Source organism: Mytilus trossulus, chromosome 10 (genome assembly GCF_036588685.1).
Source record: "Mytilus trossulus isolate FHL-02 chromosome 10, PNRI_Mtr1.1.1.hap1, whole genome shotgun sequence".
NCBI lineage: Eukaryota > Metazoa > Mollusca > Bivalvia > Mytilida > Mytilidae > Mytilus > Mytilus trossulus.
In genome coordinates, this window is record NC_086382.1 from 39,286,372 (window position 1) to 39,302,097 (window position 15,726).

At 31.1% G+C, this 15,726-nt stretch overlaps 1 protein-coding gene across 3 annotated transcripts in view; it reads left to right on the top strand.

The window, feature by feature from the left end:
- The window catches only part of LOC134687328 (PH-interacting protein-like), a 45,262-nt gene extending 30,115 nt beyond the window's left edge, over positions 1–15,147 (top strand). For all 3 annotated transcript variants that reach the window (XM_063547536.1, XM_063547537.1, XM_063547538.1), the window contains 9 exons: positions 2,278–2,551; positions 5,083–5,208; positions 6,292–6,418; positions 6,921–7,076; positions 7,450–7,602; positions 8,353–8,477; positions 9,099–9,328; positions 10,071–10,190; positions 13,060–15,147. In XM_063547536.1, coding sequence (XP_063403606.1) covers positions 2,278–2,551; positions 5,083–5,208; positions 6,292–6,418; positions 6,921–7,076; positions 7,450–7,602; positions 8,353–8,477; positions 9,099–9,328; positions 10,071–10,190; positions 13,060–13,688 — 1,940 coding nt within the window. In that variant the 3' untranslated portion in view covers positions 13,689–15,147. The remainder of the gene's footprint in view (positions 1–2,277; positions 2,552–5,082; positions 5,209–6,291; positions 6,419–6,920; positions 7,077–7,449; positions 7,603–8,352; positions 8,478–9,098; positions 9,329–10,070; positions 10,191–13,059) is intronic.
- The last annotated feature ends 579 nt before the right edge of the window (positions 15,148–15,726 follow it).

Genomic DNA, 15,726 nt, shown 5'->3' on the forward strand with positions numbered 1-15,726 from the left:
CCAACCTGTTTAAGTCCCATATCACAAAACTGTTGAATTGATTATAGTCTTCAGATTATACTTTAATATAAAGTGTATCAATTTGAAGAATATATGTTAATGGGCTTAAAGTAATATATCAATAAAAAGATTAATAATTGGTGTTTAATGCCACTTTCAGTGTTCTTGGCTTTTTTGTACTGACAAGTTTTCATTGGTGTATATAGCCAGAGAGAACTTTTACCTTTGACAGTAATATTTACGAGCATTGTCAAAAAATAAAAGAGTTGAACCCACTGCTCCTTTTGCGAACGGTGAGAGACCTGTTTAGCTAGTCAATAAAATTGAGAATGGAAATGGGGAATGTGTCAAAGAGACAACAACCCGACCATTTAAAAAACAACAGCAGAAGGTCACGAACAGGTCTTCAATGTAGTGAGAAATTCCCGCCCCCAGAGGCGTCCTTCAGCTGGCCCTTAAACAAATATATACTAGTTCAGTGATAATGAACGCCATACTAATTTCCAAATTTCAAGTTCATCAAAAACTTCCACCATCATCTGCTCCTGCCATATGATATGGTTAAATTAAAAGAAATGAGGGTTTACATTAATAAGACTGTTTCCCAATTATAATAAAAACTAAAAGACATCTAGTGGGTATATATGCATTGTACTTTGTACACTTTTGAGTCAAATTTTCTGTTTGTTCATTTATTTATGATACTTTATATTTGTTTGTTTATTTGGTTGCAAAACATTGCTTTTTATAAATTTTTATCTTACTATATATAAAACAATGATTGAATTAAGCAACTATTAAGTATATTGATTTGTTATTTCATTGTCACAAATTTAAGCCAGTAAAATAATGCACACAAAAATAACAAATTTTAGGTAAGTTTCATTTTACAGTTGCAGTTTAAAAGACAAAATTCCCAAGTAGTTAAAATATGGAAGTTTATGAATTTATGTAGAGAAGCATTATACATTTTAAAATTTGTTTTTCTGTTTACACTAATTAATATAATCCCTTTATATGAAATTTTTTCTTGGATTCAGTTGCATGATATTATATTTTATAGATTTTTGCTCATATTTCTTTATTTAAATGGTGGTACATTTATGAAAATGAGGTATTTGAAGTTAGATATTTTTATTCAGAACATGTACATATTAAAGATTTTCTGGTTAAATTACTATGGAATCATAGCTTTGCATACCAATAATTAACTAAAAACTTTAAAGTTATAACAATATTTTTGGGGTCTACAGCTTCTTGCAAGAATATCATAATTTTCTTTTTTTTTTGATAAATTTTATCATGTTTATAGGAGAATGTTGAGGACACCCATTCACACAATTTTGTGTTGTACAAGCTTATTTCATGTAGTCAGTTTGGATGCTACAGTAACCTGTATATCTATTGCTTGCTGTTTGTCAGTAAAATGCATAATTTTAACTTTTTGCGAGATTAATGCACAGTGCATTTAGAATAAAAAAATAATTATTAATATATTTTTTCAGACCGAGATAATCATTTTGAATAAATGGAATAAAAGAAGACTAAAAAAAACAAAAAATTGGCTAAATAAAATTGCTGATTCTAATGAATTTATATAATATAAAAGTTAGGAGCTAGTTGGATATAATTGTCAGTAAAACAGCTATTTACCATAGAACAATGGACCATGATGTAAACAATTTTTTATCACAGTATTGCCTTTAACAATGAGCAAAACCCATATCTTAAAATCAGCTATAAAAGGCTGACATGACGAAATGTGAAACAATTTAAAAGAGAAAACTATCAGCCTGATATATGTTGTCAACAATAAAGGATAAACAAATATTTCAGACATCCACTTTTGGAACAACACTGGATTGCAGATAAAATGTTTTTTTCTATATAAGGAGGTTTACAGAAATTGTGTGTAGCGTAAAAACAACTTGAAAGAAAAACTTTGAAAAATACTCTCTATAATCTTAACTTTTACATTCAATCAATTAAAACATTAACACCTTGTCAACTTCTAAACTTTTAAACATTCATCAAAATTTTGATGCAAGAATTCAAACTTTGATACAAAATTTAAACTTTTATATAAACAACAAACTTACTACGATACCAACTTGAAAAATGTGTCTGAAGGAAATTTCAGATATTTACTAAAACAAAAAGTTATAATGTCTGCAGACTTGGAAAAAGTTTTCTTATGAAAGAATCTTTTTTTCCCGGTATGCTTGAAGACTACAAAAATGTCATTTCTATATTTCTATGATATTTTCTATATTCCAGGTATGCCTGAGGACCCAGGTGGGGGAGTTCCTGTTACTCAGGATGAAATTATATCTCTCATGTACACACCGTCTGCTGGAGAATGGCCATCATGCAGTAGAGACCAGGAATGTGACAGAATTATACGAGGAATGGAAATGATAATGGAACACTCTGTGGCAGAACCCTTCTTAACCCCTGTTGATCTAAATGTGTTCCCCATCTATGGAATAATTATTGAATATCCTATGGATTTAACTACAATCAAATCTAGATTAGAAAATAGATTTTATAGGTAATTATTCTCCATGTTATCTACCATGAGTGTCATTTCTCCTAGCTATATAGTGTTTGTGTGAGACTTTTTTTATAGTGACTAGTGACTCCCTGGCTGAATGGTCTAAGTAGTTACTACTGTAATAACTAGCCAGTCAATTATAAGTTCAAACTGTGCTCGTGGGTTCACACTTGACTCCAATCTTAATTAACTAGGATTGTCAGTTTTCTTATCGAAGGTCAGTGGTTTTCTACTGGCACTCCGACTTCCTCAACCAATAAAAACTGACTGCCCAAAAATAGCCTAAAAGTGGCATTAAAACAAAGAAAATCAAATATCTAATAGTGACTTGGGGTGTCTATTCTTTTATCTGTCTCATTCTCAGTAGGTAGTATTTCTGTAACAAGTGAAATATTATGATTACATTACATTAAAGTTGGAAATATTTGACATTTTATAAAGAGTACTAAAACCAAAAATTTGAAAAGATAATAAGTAATCGATAGAAAGAGTGAAAAAGGAAGAAGAGGAATTATCATATCATATTCCTTACTACATTTTTAGATGTACTATATCTATGATATATAATATGGAGAAAAAAAAGAATAAACAAAGGAGTAGGTCAGGTAAGGACCGATTTTGGCCTCAAATTTCAGGTTCATCTTACGAAGGATTTTGACCACTTTCTAAACACTTTTAAAATTGTCTATTTCATTTGAATCAATAAGAAGATTTCAACTGATTTTGTCATTAAAAACGACCCGATTCAAGCTTAATTAACTAGGATTGTCAGTTTTCTTATCGAAGGTCAGTGGTTTTCTACTGGCACTCCGACTTCCTCAACCAATAAAAACTGACTGCCCAAAAATAGCCTAAAAGTGGCATTAAAACAAAGAAAATCAAATATCTAATAGTGACTTGGGGTGTCTATTCTTTTATCTGTCTCATTCTCAGTAGGTAGTATTTCTGTAACAAGTGAAATATTATGATTACATTACATTAAAGTTGGAAATATTTGACATTTTATAAAGAGTACTAAAACCAAAAATTTGAAAAGATAATAAGTAATCGATAGAAAGAGTGAAAAAGGAAGAAGAGGAATTATCATATCATATTCCTTACTACATTTTTAGATGTACTATATCTATGATATATAATATGGAGAAAAAAAAGAATAAACAAAGGAGTAGGTCAGGTAAGGACCGATTTTGGCCTCAAATTTCAGGTTCATCTTACGAAGGATTTTGACCACTTTCTAAACACTTTTAAAATTGTCTATTTCATTTGAATCAATAAGAAGATTTCAACTGATTTTGTCATTAAAAACGACCCGATTCAAGCTTAATTAACTAGGATTGTCAGTTTTCTTATCGAAGGTCAGTGGTTTTCTACTGGCACTCCGACTTCCTCAACCAATAAAAACTGACTGCCCAAAAATAGCCTAAAAGTGGCATTAAAACAAAGAAAATCAAATATCTAATAGTGACTTGGGGTGTCTATTCTTTTATCTGTCTCATTCTCAGTAGGTAGTATTTCTGTAACAAGTGAAATATTATGATTACATTACATTAAAGTTGGAAATATTTGACATTTTATAAAGAGTACTAAAACCAAAAATTTGAAAAGATAATAAGTAATCGATAGAAAGAGTGAAAAAGGAAGAAGAGGAATTATCATATCATATTCCTTACTACATTTTTAGATGTACTATATCTATGATATATAATATGGAGAAAAAAAAGAATAAACAAAGGAGTAGGTCAGGTAAGGACCGATTTTGGCCTCAAATTTCAGGTTCATCTTACGAAGGATTTTGACCACTTTCTAAACACTTTTAAAATTGTCTATTTCATTTGAATCAATAAGAAGATTTCAACTGATTTTGTCATTAAAAACGACCCGATTCAAGCTCATAAATGAAAAATCTACCAAATATGCCAAAAAATGTCACTTTTCAGATGGTTTTCGTCAAAAATGAAAGTGGCCGCATCCATGTTCATCCTCAATCTTTATATATGTTATGTCTTATCATAAAATACAACTTACATTTTAATATTAAGGATGAACACGAATGTGGCCACTTTCGTTTCACACGAAAACCGCCTAAAATTTAACAAAAATGCTAGAATTGTGAAGATTTCTTTAATTTAGCCTGATTTAATGGTGCTATTACCTGATATATGTGCATTGCATTGTCAAAAACAGCCCATATTTATGTAGCTGGACCATTCTACTGTACAATAAATATCTAAAAGTTTACATTTTAACAATTTTGTAAAACTGCTTTTTTTGGGGGCCAAAAAGGGGTCTTATTGAACCTACTCCTTTCTTTCATAAATAACAAATTTAATATCATATCAAGAACATTCATATATTTTCTGAAAAAAATGAAGCAATAGGTATATCATGTATATAGAATATACATGAATGCCAAAACACATATTTAACAGCACCTGATATGAAGCAATAGGTACTTAATTTTTTTTTTATACATGATGGTACCCATTTTTGCAACACTCATGAGTTGACAGTTCTAATTTGTGTTTCAGGAGAGTCAATGCCCTCCAGTTTGATGTGCGTTACATAGAGACTAATGCTGTTACTTTTAATGAAGCTGGTACTCCTATTGTTAAAAGTGCTAAAATTTTAACAGAAGCTTTACTTAGATTTATAAAGTAAGTACAATCAAATAGAATACAGTTGTTTGTGATGCATATTGTTTGCTGGTTGGTACACATTTATTTTATGAGCTGTCTTATCAGTTTGTCCATATATTTCAAGATTTTGCTGAAAATAAAAAATCTTTATTAAATCAAATTGTTCCCCGAATTTGTAACTTTTTATGTTAAGATTCCAAAAGTAGAGGCCAAAGATAGTAGAGGGACATTTAAACTCCTATAAGTGGAAAATCATATAGAGCTGATCACAATAATTTTAAGTGCTATCTGTCCTTAAACATGAGGGTAAACCAATGGGGTATGTATGTACAGTTAAGGTGGATAGAGACTATTTGACTACGCATTATTTCACACATGAATTACAATGCACATGAAAAGCATGTGTCATAAATTCAATTTTATTTTTTTTTAAATATTTTGATTGATTAGAAATGTTTAATCATTGTAGTTATTTCACGAAAAATATATTATCGTTATTATATGTATCTATGGAAGGCTCAAAATGACATTTCACCCAATTTAGCCAATTTCCCATCAAAATGTAGGTTTTATAAGGCAAAATATTGTTTTTCCATTGTTGGTGACCTATGCTTTTTATTTACTCATTCTTTGAAGCTATATTTCAGCTTTTTATATTACAGTTTTGGACCAAGTGTCATAGAATGTTTTTTTGATATTCCGATAAAAATATGTAAACACCTCTATTTTCCCTATCATTTCATTGAAAAATGGTCCCTTTTACCTGTTTAAAAGTAAAATTTTGAGCTAAAATGGTCCTTGACCCCCTTTTTTTCGACAAATTCGATTTACTTTCTGTAAAGAATAGAATAAAAAAAAAATATGTTTTTTTCTGATAGAAACTTCAAATCAGCCTGAGCCACCTTAAGGTCTTATATCAAGGCAATTATTTCAGGGTAACAAAAGACTTTACTAACACCACAAAATTTAATATCAAGGAAAATGGAAGTTTTTCTCAATCCATAAAAATAAATGAATCCACAGTATGCAGTGCACAGGTCCTGACACAGTACACGCATTGGTCTTGTTTTTATAACTTTACCATGTTAAAATCTATTTCAGTGATACTGATTGTTGTGATCCAATGTCAATAGTCAGTAACTTAACACATGGAATGGAATTTAACTGGGGTACGTCTGATTCTGATTCCGACACTGAGGATACAGCAGACACCAGAAAAAGAAAGAGGGTTAGTACTTCATTCATAAAATTACGTAAGAGCTCAAACTTTTGACAGATAAATACTGGAAGAATTTTGATTTTAATTTAGGTTAAAATGATGGAAAATGAAATTCAGAACCTAGATGTAATCAGTTGATAGAGGCTGTTCTATAAAGTGAAATATTTATACTTTAAAACTAACCATCTTTTAATAAAAAGAGTCATTAACTGATTAGATTTCATCAGCTGCACACAAATATGGATTTTAATATTGGATTACTGACTTTGTGATCAGTGATTAAATATACGTAAAAAGTATGTTAGTCTCACTGGATATTGTTCGGATAGTATTTACATATTTTATTGTTCCGAAAAACAAATGGATCAGACACTTGCTTTGCAACTAACATCGACTCCAAAAATTTGTTCTGATGCAAACAACAGATTTGTAACCTTTTCTAAGGTGGATTAGATATGGCGATATTTTTTTGCCAAAATAAAAAAATTGCTTCAATTTGAATGAATTTTAGTCTGATGATGAGTTGCCAGAAACTAAGAAAAGAAAGAAAACTGGAATCACTGACCCTAATGCCTGGAAAGCTCAATGTCGTCAGTTACTGGAAACCATGTTACGATGTGAAGATTCAGAACCATTCAGGCGACCTGTAGGCCTTAATGAACTACCAGTGAGTGCTTTATTCCATATTATTGTAGATTAAGGTCCTATTTTAAGTCATCCCCCACAAGTTAAGGGACAGTTTTGTTAACCGGTATGTGCCTTTATTATTTAGTCTGTCTGTCTGTCCTGAATAAGTTGAAAGTTTAGTTTTACAGTGGTTTATTTTGAAATTTTCCTACCAAAGAAAATACCTCTGTACATTATGATGTGAACTTCTTTAAAATATATGCAAGATTTTGGGTTCAGGTAACATGTAAATGGGATAGTGCATGCTTGCAGATTGATCCCTAATTTCAAAACAAAAAAAAACTTGCATAAAACATGTACATTGCATTTACCTGTATAAATTGACTTATTATGTTTTTTTTCTCTTTTGTTAGGGTTACTTTGATATTGTTATGAATCCAATGGATTTAGTCTCAGTAAGACAGAGACTTCAGGATGATTATTATGACAACCCACAGGACTTGTGTAAAGACTGTCGCCAAGTGTTTACAAACTCAAAGATGTACAATACAAATAAAAGGGCAAGGGTAAGAGACTATTGTATAAACATTTTACTGTTTAAAGGTTAAAATATAGGATATTACTTAAGTGTAGAAACATTATTGATAGATTTGTTTATCTGATTTACTTTATTGCTAGATCTATACAATACCCTTTATATATTTTATTTTTAACGCTATTTTGTGTATTTTTCCTTTGATCTTTTTTTGTGATATTTTCCATATTGTGCTACTGGCTTGAGTATCTCAACTCACTTTCTCCGTCCCGGCTCAAGCAAGAAAATCAATCTCCTTGAGATGATCAACGATAATTTATAATTATCTGGATTACTTTTTTGTTGCTAGATCTATACAATGACCTTGAGATTGTCAGTTTTATCTGGTTTACTTTGTTGCTAGATCTACACAGTGACCTTGAGATTGTCAGTTTTATATGGCTTACTTTGTTGCTAGATCTACACAATGACCTTCAGATTGTCAGTTTTATCTGGTTTAATTTGTTGCTACATCTACACAGTGACCTTGAGATTGTCAGTTTTATCTGGTTTACTTTGTTGCTAGATCTGCACAATGACCTTGAGATTGTCAGTTTTATCTGATTTACTTTGTTGCTAGATCTACACAATGACCTTGAGATTGTCAGTTTTATCTGGTTTACTTTGTTGCTAGATCTGCACAATGACCTTGAGATTGTCAGTTTTATCTGATTTACTTTGTTGCTAGATCTACACAATGACTTTGAGATTATCAGTTTTATCTGATTTACTTTATTGCTAGATCTACACAATGACCTTGAGATTGTCAGCCATGTTTGAAGAACAGATCAGGGATATAATAAGTGGTTGGAAGACTGCTGTTAAGAGAAGTCAGAAATCTCCAGCACCCAGAGGTTTCTCACCAAGGTATGTGATTGTGTCCTTTGTAGATAAGAAATATTTCAGTCTTGTGTTAGCTGCTACCTATTTATTACTTTTAGTTCAGTAATATTTACATGTATTTTTTTTTAATATGAATGTTGAACATTAGAAGATAATGTGAGATTAATTATTGTGATTTCAGGAAATGTTTTATAAAAAAAGTGTCACTTTCACATTTTGGAATAAACAAACTCATCATAGATACCAGGACTAAATTTAGTATATACGCCAGACGCGCGTTTCGTCTACAAAAGACTCATCAGTGACGCTCGAATTAAAAAAAGTTTAAAAGGAATACAAGTTTTTATATTTCAAAACCTTCTGTTACAGTTTTCAATGAGAGGTGTTGACCTGATACTTATAAAACTCAATTATTAAGACTAAATACTTTAAAAATGACATTCAGAGGATTAGAAATACATTTAAAGTTGAATTTCAAGCACATGACTTTTATATACACATTCCAAAAGATAGATGTTCAAGTTAAATACTGTAATGACATGCATTGATATGCATTAGGTCCTCTTTTGCTTGAAATCGCCCATGGAGATTTTTGAAAGTTGGCAGGTATGCAATTTAGCCTTTCAAGATTTTTTTTTTATGCAGAATTAAACCATCTACCTCATACTCCACCAGAGCTGGTACATCACGTGATACAAAAGTATCAGTACCTGGACCTTCAAGATCTACCTCAGGCCTTCGTAATGGCAGACGGGCACGATTTGTTAGTAGTAGCACTACTGAAGAGGATGTGGATGTCACAGGCCCCAGTACTTCTAGAGGTATAAGACTAGCAACTGTTGCTAGACCAACAAGAGCAGCTCCTAGTCCAGCAAGTAAGTTAAGGATACAGATAAAGAAAGCCTTCTTTTCAAACCAGCATTTTGAGTATAAAACCCTATGGTACTGACTTGATATCTAAACGTTCCAAGATATGTCACTACCTTAGAGATACACAAAAAATAGTGCATTGATCATGTCATTCTATACAATCTATAATAAAATTTATTAATGAAATATTCGCTCAGATATTCAAGTTGCAAAATGATGATATTATACTGAATCAACTACAACCAATGTTTTTACAATACAATGTTTAATTTTTAATCTTCACCCTTCTGTGCTTACAAGAACTTTGATCGGTACCAAGTCAGGAATATGGCAGTTGTTGTAAAATAGTCCTTTTCAATGTATTTAGGTGTTTGTTATTGTTGCAATAAGTGCTTGTGTTGGTCTCTTCTTATAGTTGATGTGTTTCCCTTGGTATTAGTTTGTAACCTTGATTTGTTTTCTCTTTATTGATTTATGACTTTTTTACAGTTGTTTTTCTGCTGCCTTTAATCAGAACAAATCTTTAATCATGACAAAAGCACATAAATTATTAGCCAGTAGAATATCCTGCAATCCCTCTGTCATGGCAATGCCTATATATTTACCAAAATGTATAAAATATTTATCTAAATGGTAGAGAAAGATTTCATATTTCACATACAAAAATTGAAAGACAACAAAAATATTTGTGAAAATATTTACCAGGAGGAAATTTAAAAGAAATGATCACTAACATTTGTATTACAGAAAAGCCTGTTGTAGAATCTAATCATTATGATTCTGAAACAGAACTAGAGACAACAGATGAGGAGGAACAAGTTAAAACCAAAAAGAGACCACAGAGGACAGCAACTAATAAATCTCCAGGTAAATTAGTGATCAGACCAGTGCTATATAGATATAGGAAGATGTGGTGTGAGTGCCAATGAGACAACTCTCCATCCAAATAACAATTTAAAAAAGTAAACCGTATATAGGTCAATGTACGGCCTTCAACACGGAGCCTTGGCTCACACTGAACAACAAGCTATAAAGGGCCCCAAAATTACTAGTGTAAAACCATTCAAACGGGAAAACCAACGGTCTAATCTATATAAAAAAAAATGAGAAACACGTATAAATTACATAAACAAACGACAACTACTGTACATAATGGATAGTCTATTTTATTTTATACCAGTTAAGAATCAGCTTCTTGAATAACAAGGTGGCACATGACATTCCTGATTTTGTAAGCAATTGCTTTCATGCCGTCGCGTGTGGCCATCTTTGTGACCCAGATCAGAGACTCCGCCCAGATCAAGCCATAGTATTTTGTTAAACAGGCTCCTGGTCTGTCATTCTTAAACACCTATGTATGTTTTCTAATGCAATACATAGCTTGAAACTTTTGAAAAACGTTAGTGGATTTAAGAAGTTTCAGCATACGTTCTTGTAGATGTATTTTTGTATTTAGGGGGACAACCGTTTGACTATCAAAAAACATAGACGTCCGAGTGAAAAAAATGCATTTTTATACCTGCGATTCCGTTTTCCGTTCGTACGATGTTTCAACAAAATATGGAATCATTTCAGTTGTTGATTAGTATTGAAAATTTGACTGAATTATCTTTTATAATATACGGTTTTATATGTTTAATTGGTGTGTTTTTTTAAGAAAGAGGTCAGGTGCTCTTGTTCATTCATAAAGTTGTCGTTCATTCATAAATTTATCGTAAAATCAAAATCACTACACAGGTTATCAGGTTATACGTAGTGTTAAATGATTACCTGTAATCTAAAAATAGACAAAGTTAACTGACCTATTTTGTTGATTTGTCTGCGCTAATAATTTGGAGGAACGAAACCCTTGTTAAAAACACATAACAATAAGTTTGTTTTCCTTTTTTGTCATACTCCGTAAGATTTATCGATCACCTTACTAATGAAATGGACCCGCCCAAACGTGATAGATGCCAAGTCCAGATGAAGAGATATTTACAATTTGGAATTTTCTAGTTTCATAGATTAAAAAAAGTACATCCTTTTTGAATATTATATTCAAAACTGGGTATGCATGACAAATGATGAAACCATTATCCTCGTCTTTCCAATGGATGACTCTACTACATTTGTTGACCCTCGACGGTCCACCGTGTTTGCAATTTTATTTCAAATGTTTTCGAAATATTGAAGATCATTTTCACAATGTTTCCTGAAAATTGGATAAATATCAAAGCAACTTAGAGCTGTTTGTTCTTGTTCGTATAATGACGATTTGATGTCATGTTTGTCTGTGATGGCCCCTCTTTTCGGGATTGCATGAGAATTATAGTTATCTCGTACCGCATGAGGATGACACATATCAACTGAGCAATAATGTTTGGGATTTAGTTTTTAAGAAATGATGACAAAGTAACATTATGAAAATATTTTTAGTCAGCTGAAATATATATTTATTTTTTACATGTTTATGTCTTGTAAAATATTTTGTTTCTTTCCCGTTTTTCAACATTTGCGTCTGGAAAGTTGAAATGTTTTAACTGAAGTGTTAAATTTAAATTAATTATGAAAATTAAATCAATAAAGGAAATTATTGCCCAGTTACAAACACTACTAGGGGATAATCCATAATAATTTCTCTTGGAGTTATATGTTTCAGCACATGTATATTTGACCCCAAATTTAGCCTGGTAAACGTGTTGTCTCCTTGTGAAATATAAAACATATTAAAAATGACTTTCTGCTAAAGTCTTTAATTGATATAAAGTTAAAACCTTCTTAATTCTCACTAGACAACACTCCTGTCATGTTTAATTCTTAAATATATGTGGATGAAAAAAAGTCCCCAAAACATAAACATGGCAGCAATTGCTTTTACAGCCTTTCAGGCTTTGATTCAGTGATATTTTCATTGGTCTTTAATAGAAAAAAACAGACCAGAAAACTTGTCGTTAACAGACTTTTACATGTTAATGACCAATGGGGCCTGGATTTTCTGTTTAGAGAGATGTCCCTTTGATAAAACATTTTCCTGTTTACAATTTTATATTGAAGTTGTTGAATTGTTTACTTATGTTTTGGTGAATTATTAAATTATAGAAAGCTGCACTTTGTATTTACTAATACAATTGCACTTAAATGAATGGCAGTGACTTACAATCATCACTTTGACTGGTCTTCATTTGTTCCTATAAAAATCAGAGAAATAACTGAAGTAAAACACACTAATTTACTGGCAATGAGGACAAAAAAATGTTTTTTCCCTCTTGGGAGACATTTTTACATGTATGCCATGTTTGACATACTGAGTAAATTCATGTTTATTTTCTTTAAACAGATTTCAAAATATAGTCAAATTAATTAAGATTTCATATCAACAGAAATCAACTGAAGGGATAGAAATGCATTGAACAAAATGAAATATAACTGTGATAATTTTAACTTACTGGGGATTCATTATTATTTGTGGGTTACCAATTTTCATGGATTTTGTAGATTAAAGTAAACCACAAATTCTAATGTTTAGCCAAGTATATCTTTGTATGCAAACTTTGGCAAAACTACAAAATCAAATATCAACTAAATACATTTTTTGCTGAATCCACAAAAATTTGAATTCACGAAGATAAATTAACCCACTATATGCAATTTTTTAACACAACTAAGTACAATATGATATTACAAGATTAGACTGTATTTTAATTTTGAATAAAAAAAATAAGGCTATGTTTATTTTTTTCTATTCTAATTACAGTGAAGCCATCTCTTACAAATGGGGGCTCTTCCAAATCCTACACAACTCGTGCAGCAACAGGATCGATAAAACCTCGTAAATATTGTGCCGATGGATCATTTACAGATGAAGACAAAAATCAGGAAAATTCTCATTCATCATCAGACTCAGAAACTAATTTAAATGAAAAGTCATCGAGACCTCGCTCATCATCATCGTCATCTTCATCCAGTCCCCATTCTCATAATAACAGTTCAGGTTCTGACACGGAATCACTTAATAGTGATTATAAAACGGTGCCATCAGCTCCTACAGTTAGAGTGCCAAATCATAGAAGAAAACCGAGATTAAAAGCAAATATAGGGGGTGAAGAAGGATCAGGACCTTCTGATAATCGTAGGCGACCTAAAAGAAGCACTAAGCAAATAGAAACATTTAATGGCAGCGAGGGACCTGTTCGAAGTACCAGAAATAAGGGTAAACGGACGATAAAATATACTCAGGAAAGTGATTTGGAGGAGGATCAATCAGAGTCCGGATCCAACTCCGACACCGAAGAATCTGAACCTTCCACACCTGTTGTCACTGTCAGTAGTCGGGGACGATTACGGAAAATGACACCAAGAGCCCGAGCCAATTTAGCTTCATAGTTGTTAGTTATTGTACTTCATTGTTAATATATAAAAAATGATTTGCTCAATTTCTGAAATATCTACAATGTGTTTTAAATTACCATGGATATTTATTTTGTTATATTTAAATTTCTTTATTACAGTTTGTTCAGCCTTCAAAATTAAGGAATATAAAATGAATAATGGAATTATAAAGATAATATATTGATATTTTTGTGTGTCATTTAATGACAGCACTAAATACAGCCTTTAATATTTCCTATAGGAAGATGGCAAATTTTCTATACATCATGTGAATTCTTATATCATTGGTCATTTTCAGAAGTTAAGCAGTTTTGTTTCAGAAATTGAATCATCATAATAAAGTGTCTGTGGTAATTTAACTGTATACACATTGTATTTTGTATTCTTGTACAACTTTTGATCTCACTAGAAAGTTTTTCCCCCAGTGTTGGAAAACAAATATGGACGACGAATTGAATACTTTGTGAGAGACAAAACCAATATTGTTATTTTTTCTTGTTATATTTTTTTCATTTGTGTGATGAAATAAGTGTTATTGTTAGGTTTTGTACTCCAGTAAAAATTTTGCTGGTCAAAAATAAAAAAATGATGTTTTTAGATTGTTTTTGTATAATAGGTTTATTTATTAACAGTATTCTTATTATTAAACAGTGTGACCAGGTCCATTCTGCATGACTTTGTATGATATTCAGAATTATCATAGTTTGTTTGACAGGATATAATACTATCTATGTAGATTGAAATATTCACCAACCAGGTTAATATTGGATAAGAAATGTCATTGTGCATGGAAAATACATGGGTTTAATTGTTGCCAAATGTAGCCTTTAATTTCGACTTTATCATTGTATTGAAAGAAGTTCTTAAATGGATCCAATGTACACCTTCAATTTTAGCAGCAATTTTTGCCTTTTGTGAACCAACTCTTTTCTGGTCTAGTGTGCATTTATTTTTTGAATTCCTCACAACAAATATAAGTTAACTATGAAAATTAAACAAACATAAAGATTTATTTATATACAGTTAATTTCAATAAATTTTTGTCTAGGTTTTGGTTGATCATTTTATTTAAATGAGGTTGTAGACAATACTTTTATTGTTTATTAGTTTTAAAAGACCAGATTTTGAAGTTGTATAATAAAGACAAAACTAAGTTAGCTGCTTGAATCTACACCATTTAGACTCTGGGGGATAATTGTCACATTGGCAATTATACCCCATCTCCTTATTTTTATACGTTTATGGGTTAACAGAATAAAGGCAAGTTTCTCATATTTTGAAAATCAATTGTTTGGAAAAAAATAGTGAGAATAATTGTTACTTTGCATAGTTTCCATTGTAATCAAAATAAAGAATCCAATTGGGTGTCTTCACAGGAAACAGACAATAGGTGACCAATGATTGTGAACAATAGATTTGTGGAAGTCAAATGCACGAGGAAAATTATCATATTACTGTTGATGAATTTTTATTTGACAGATTTAATATATTTTTGTGTCAAGACATTATTTCATAGAAAGGACAGATCAATTTTGAAACAGACTTGCCTCCAAACAATTCAATTGATCTGTTTTAAAAATATGATATAATAATAATATTTCAACCTTTCTACCTGTAGAGATGAACTTAAACATGTATAAATTTGATATTTCCCATGGTGTTCCAATACAAGGAAATATTGTGATTTGTATATATTATTTTTCACCGGTGATTATTTATTACCTCAATCTAGTCTGTATTGGTTGTATAATTTGATCTCTTGAATTTGTATCATATACCAGAGTTCAGGGGAGTGACTCTTTAAATCAGTAAGAAGTTTGCAATAGTTAGTTTCATCAAGGCTTTGAAAGAAATCATGTGAAGCAGAATCCAAATGTGTTAATAAGAAGCTTGGAATGTTATTATAAAAATGTTAGACACAAACTTACAAGTCATTTGTAAGAGATATTTCCCCTTAACCTTAGTTTCTCTCCTTGAGCCATACACATGTACATGATGTATATCATATTGCCACTTATTGTGTCTTATAAAG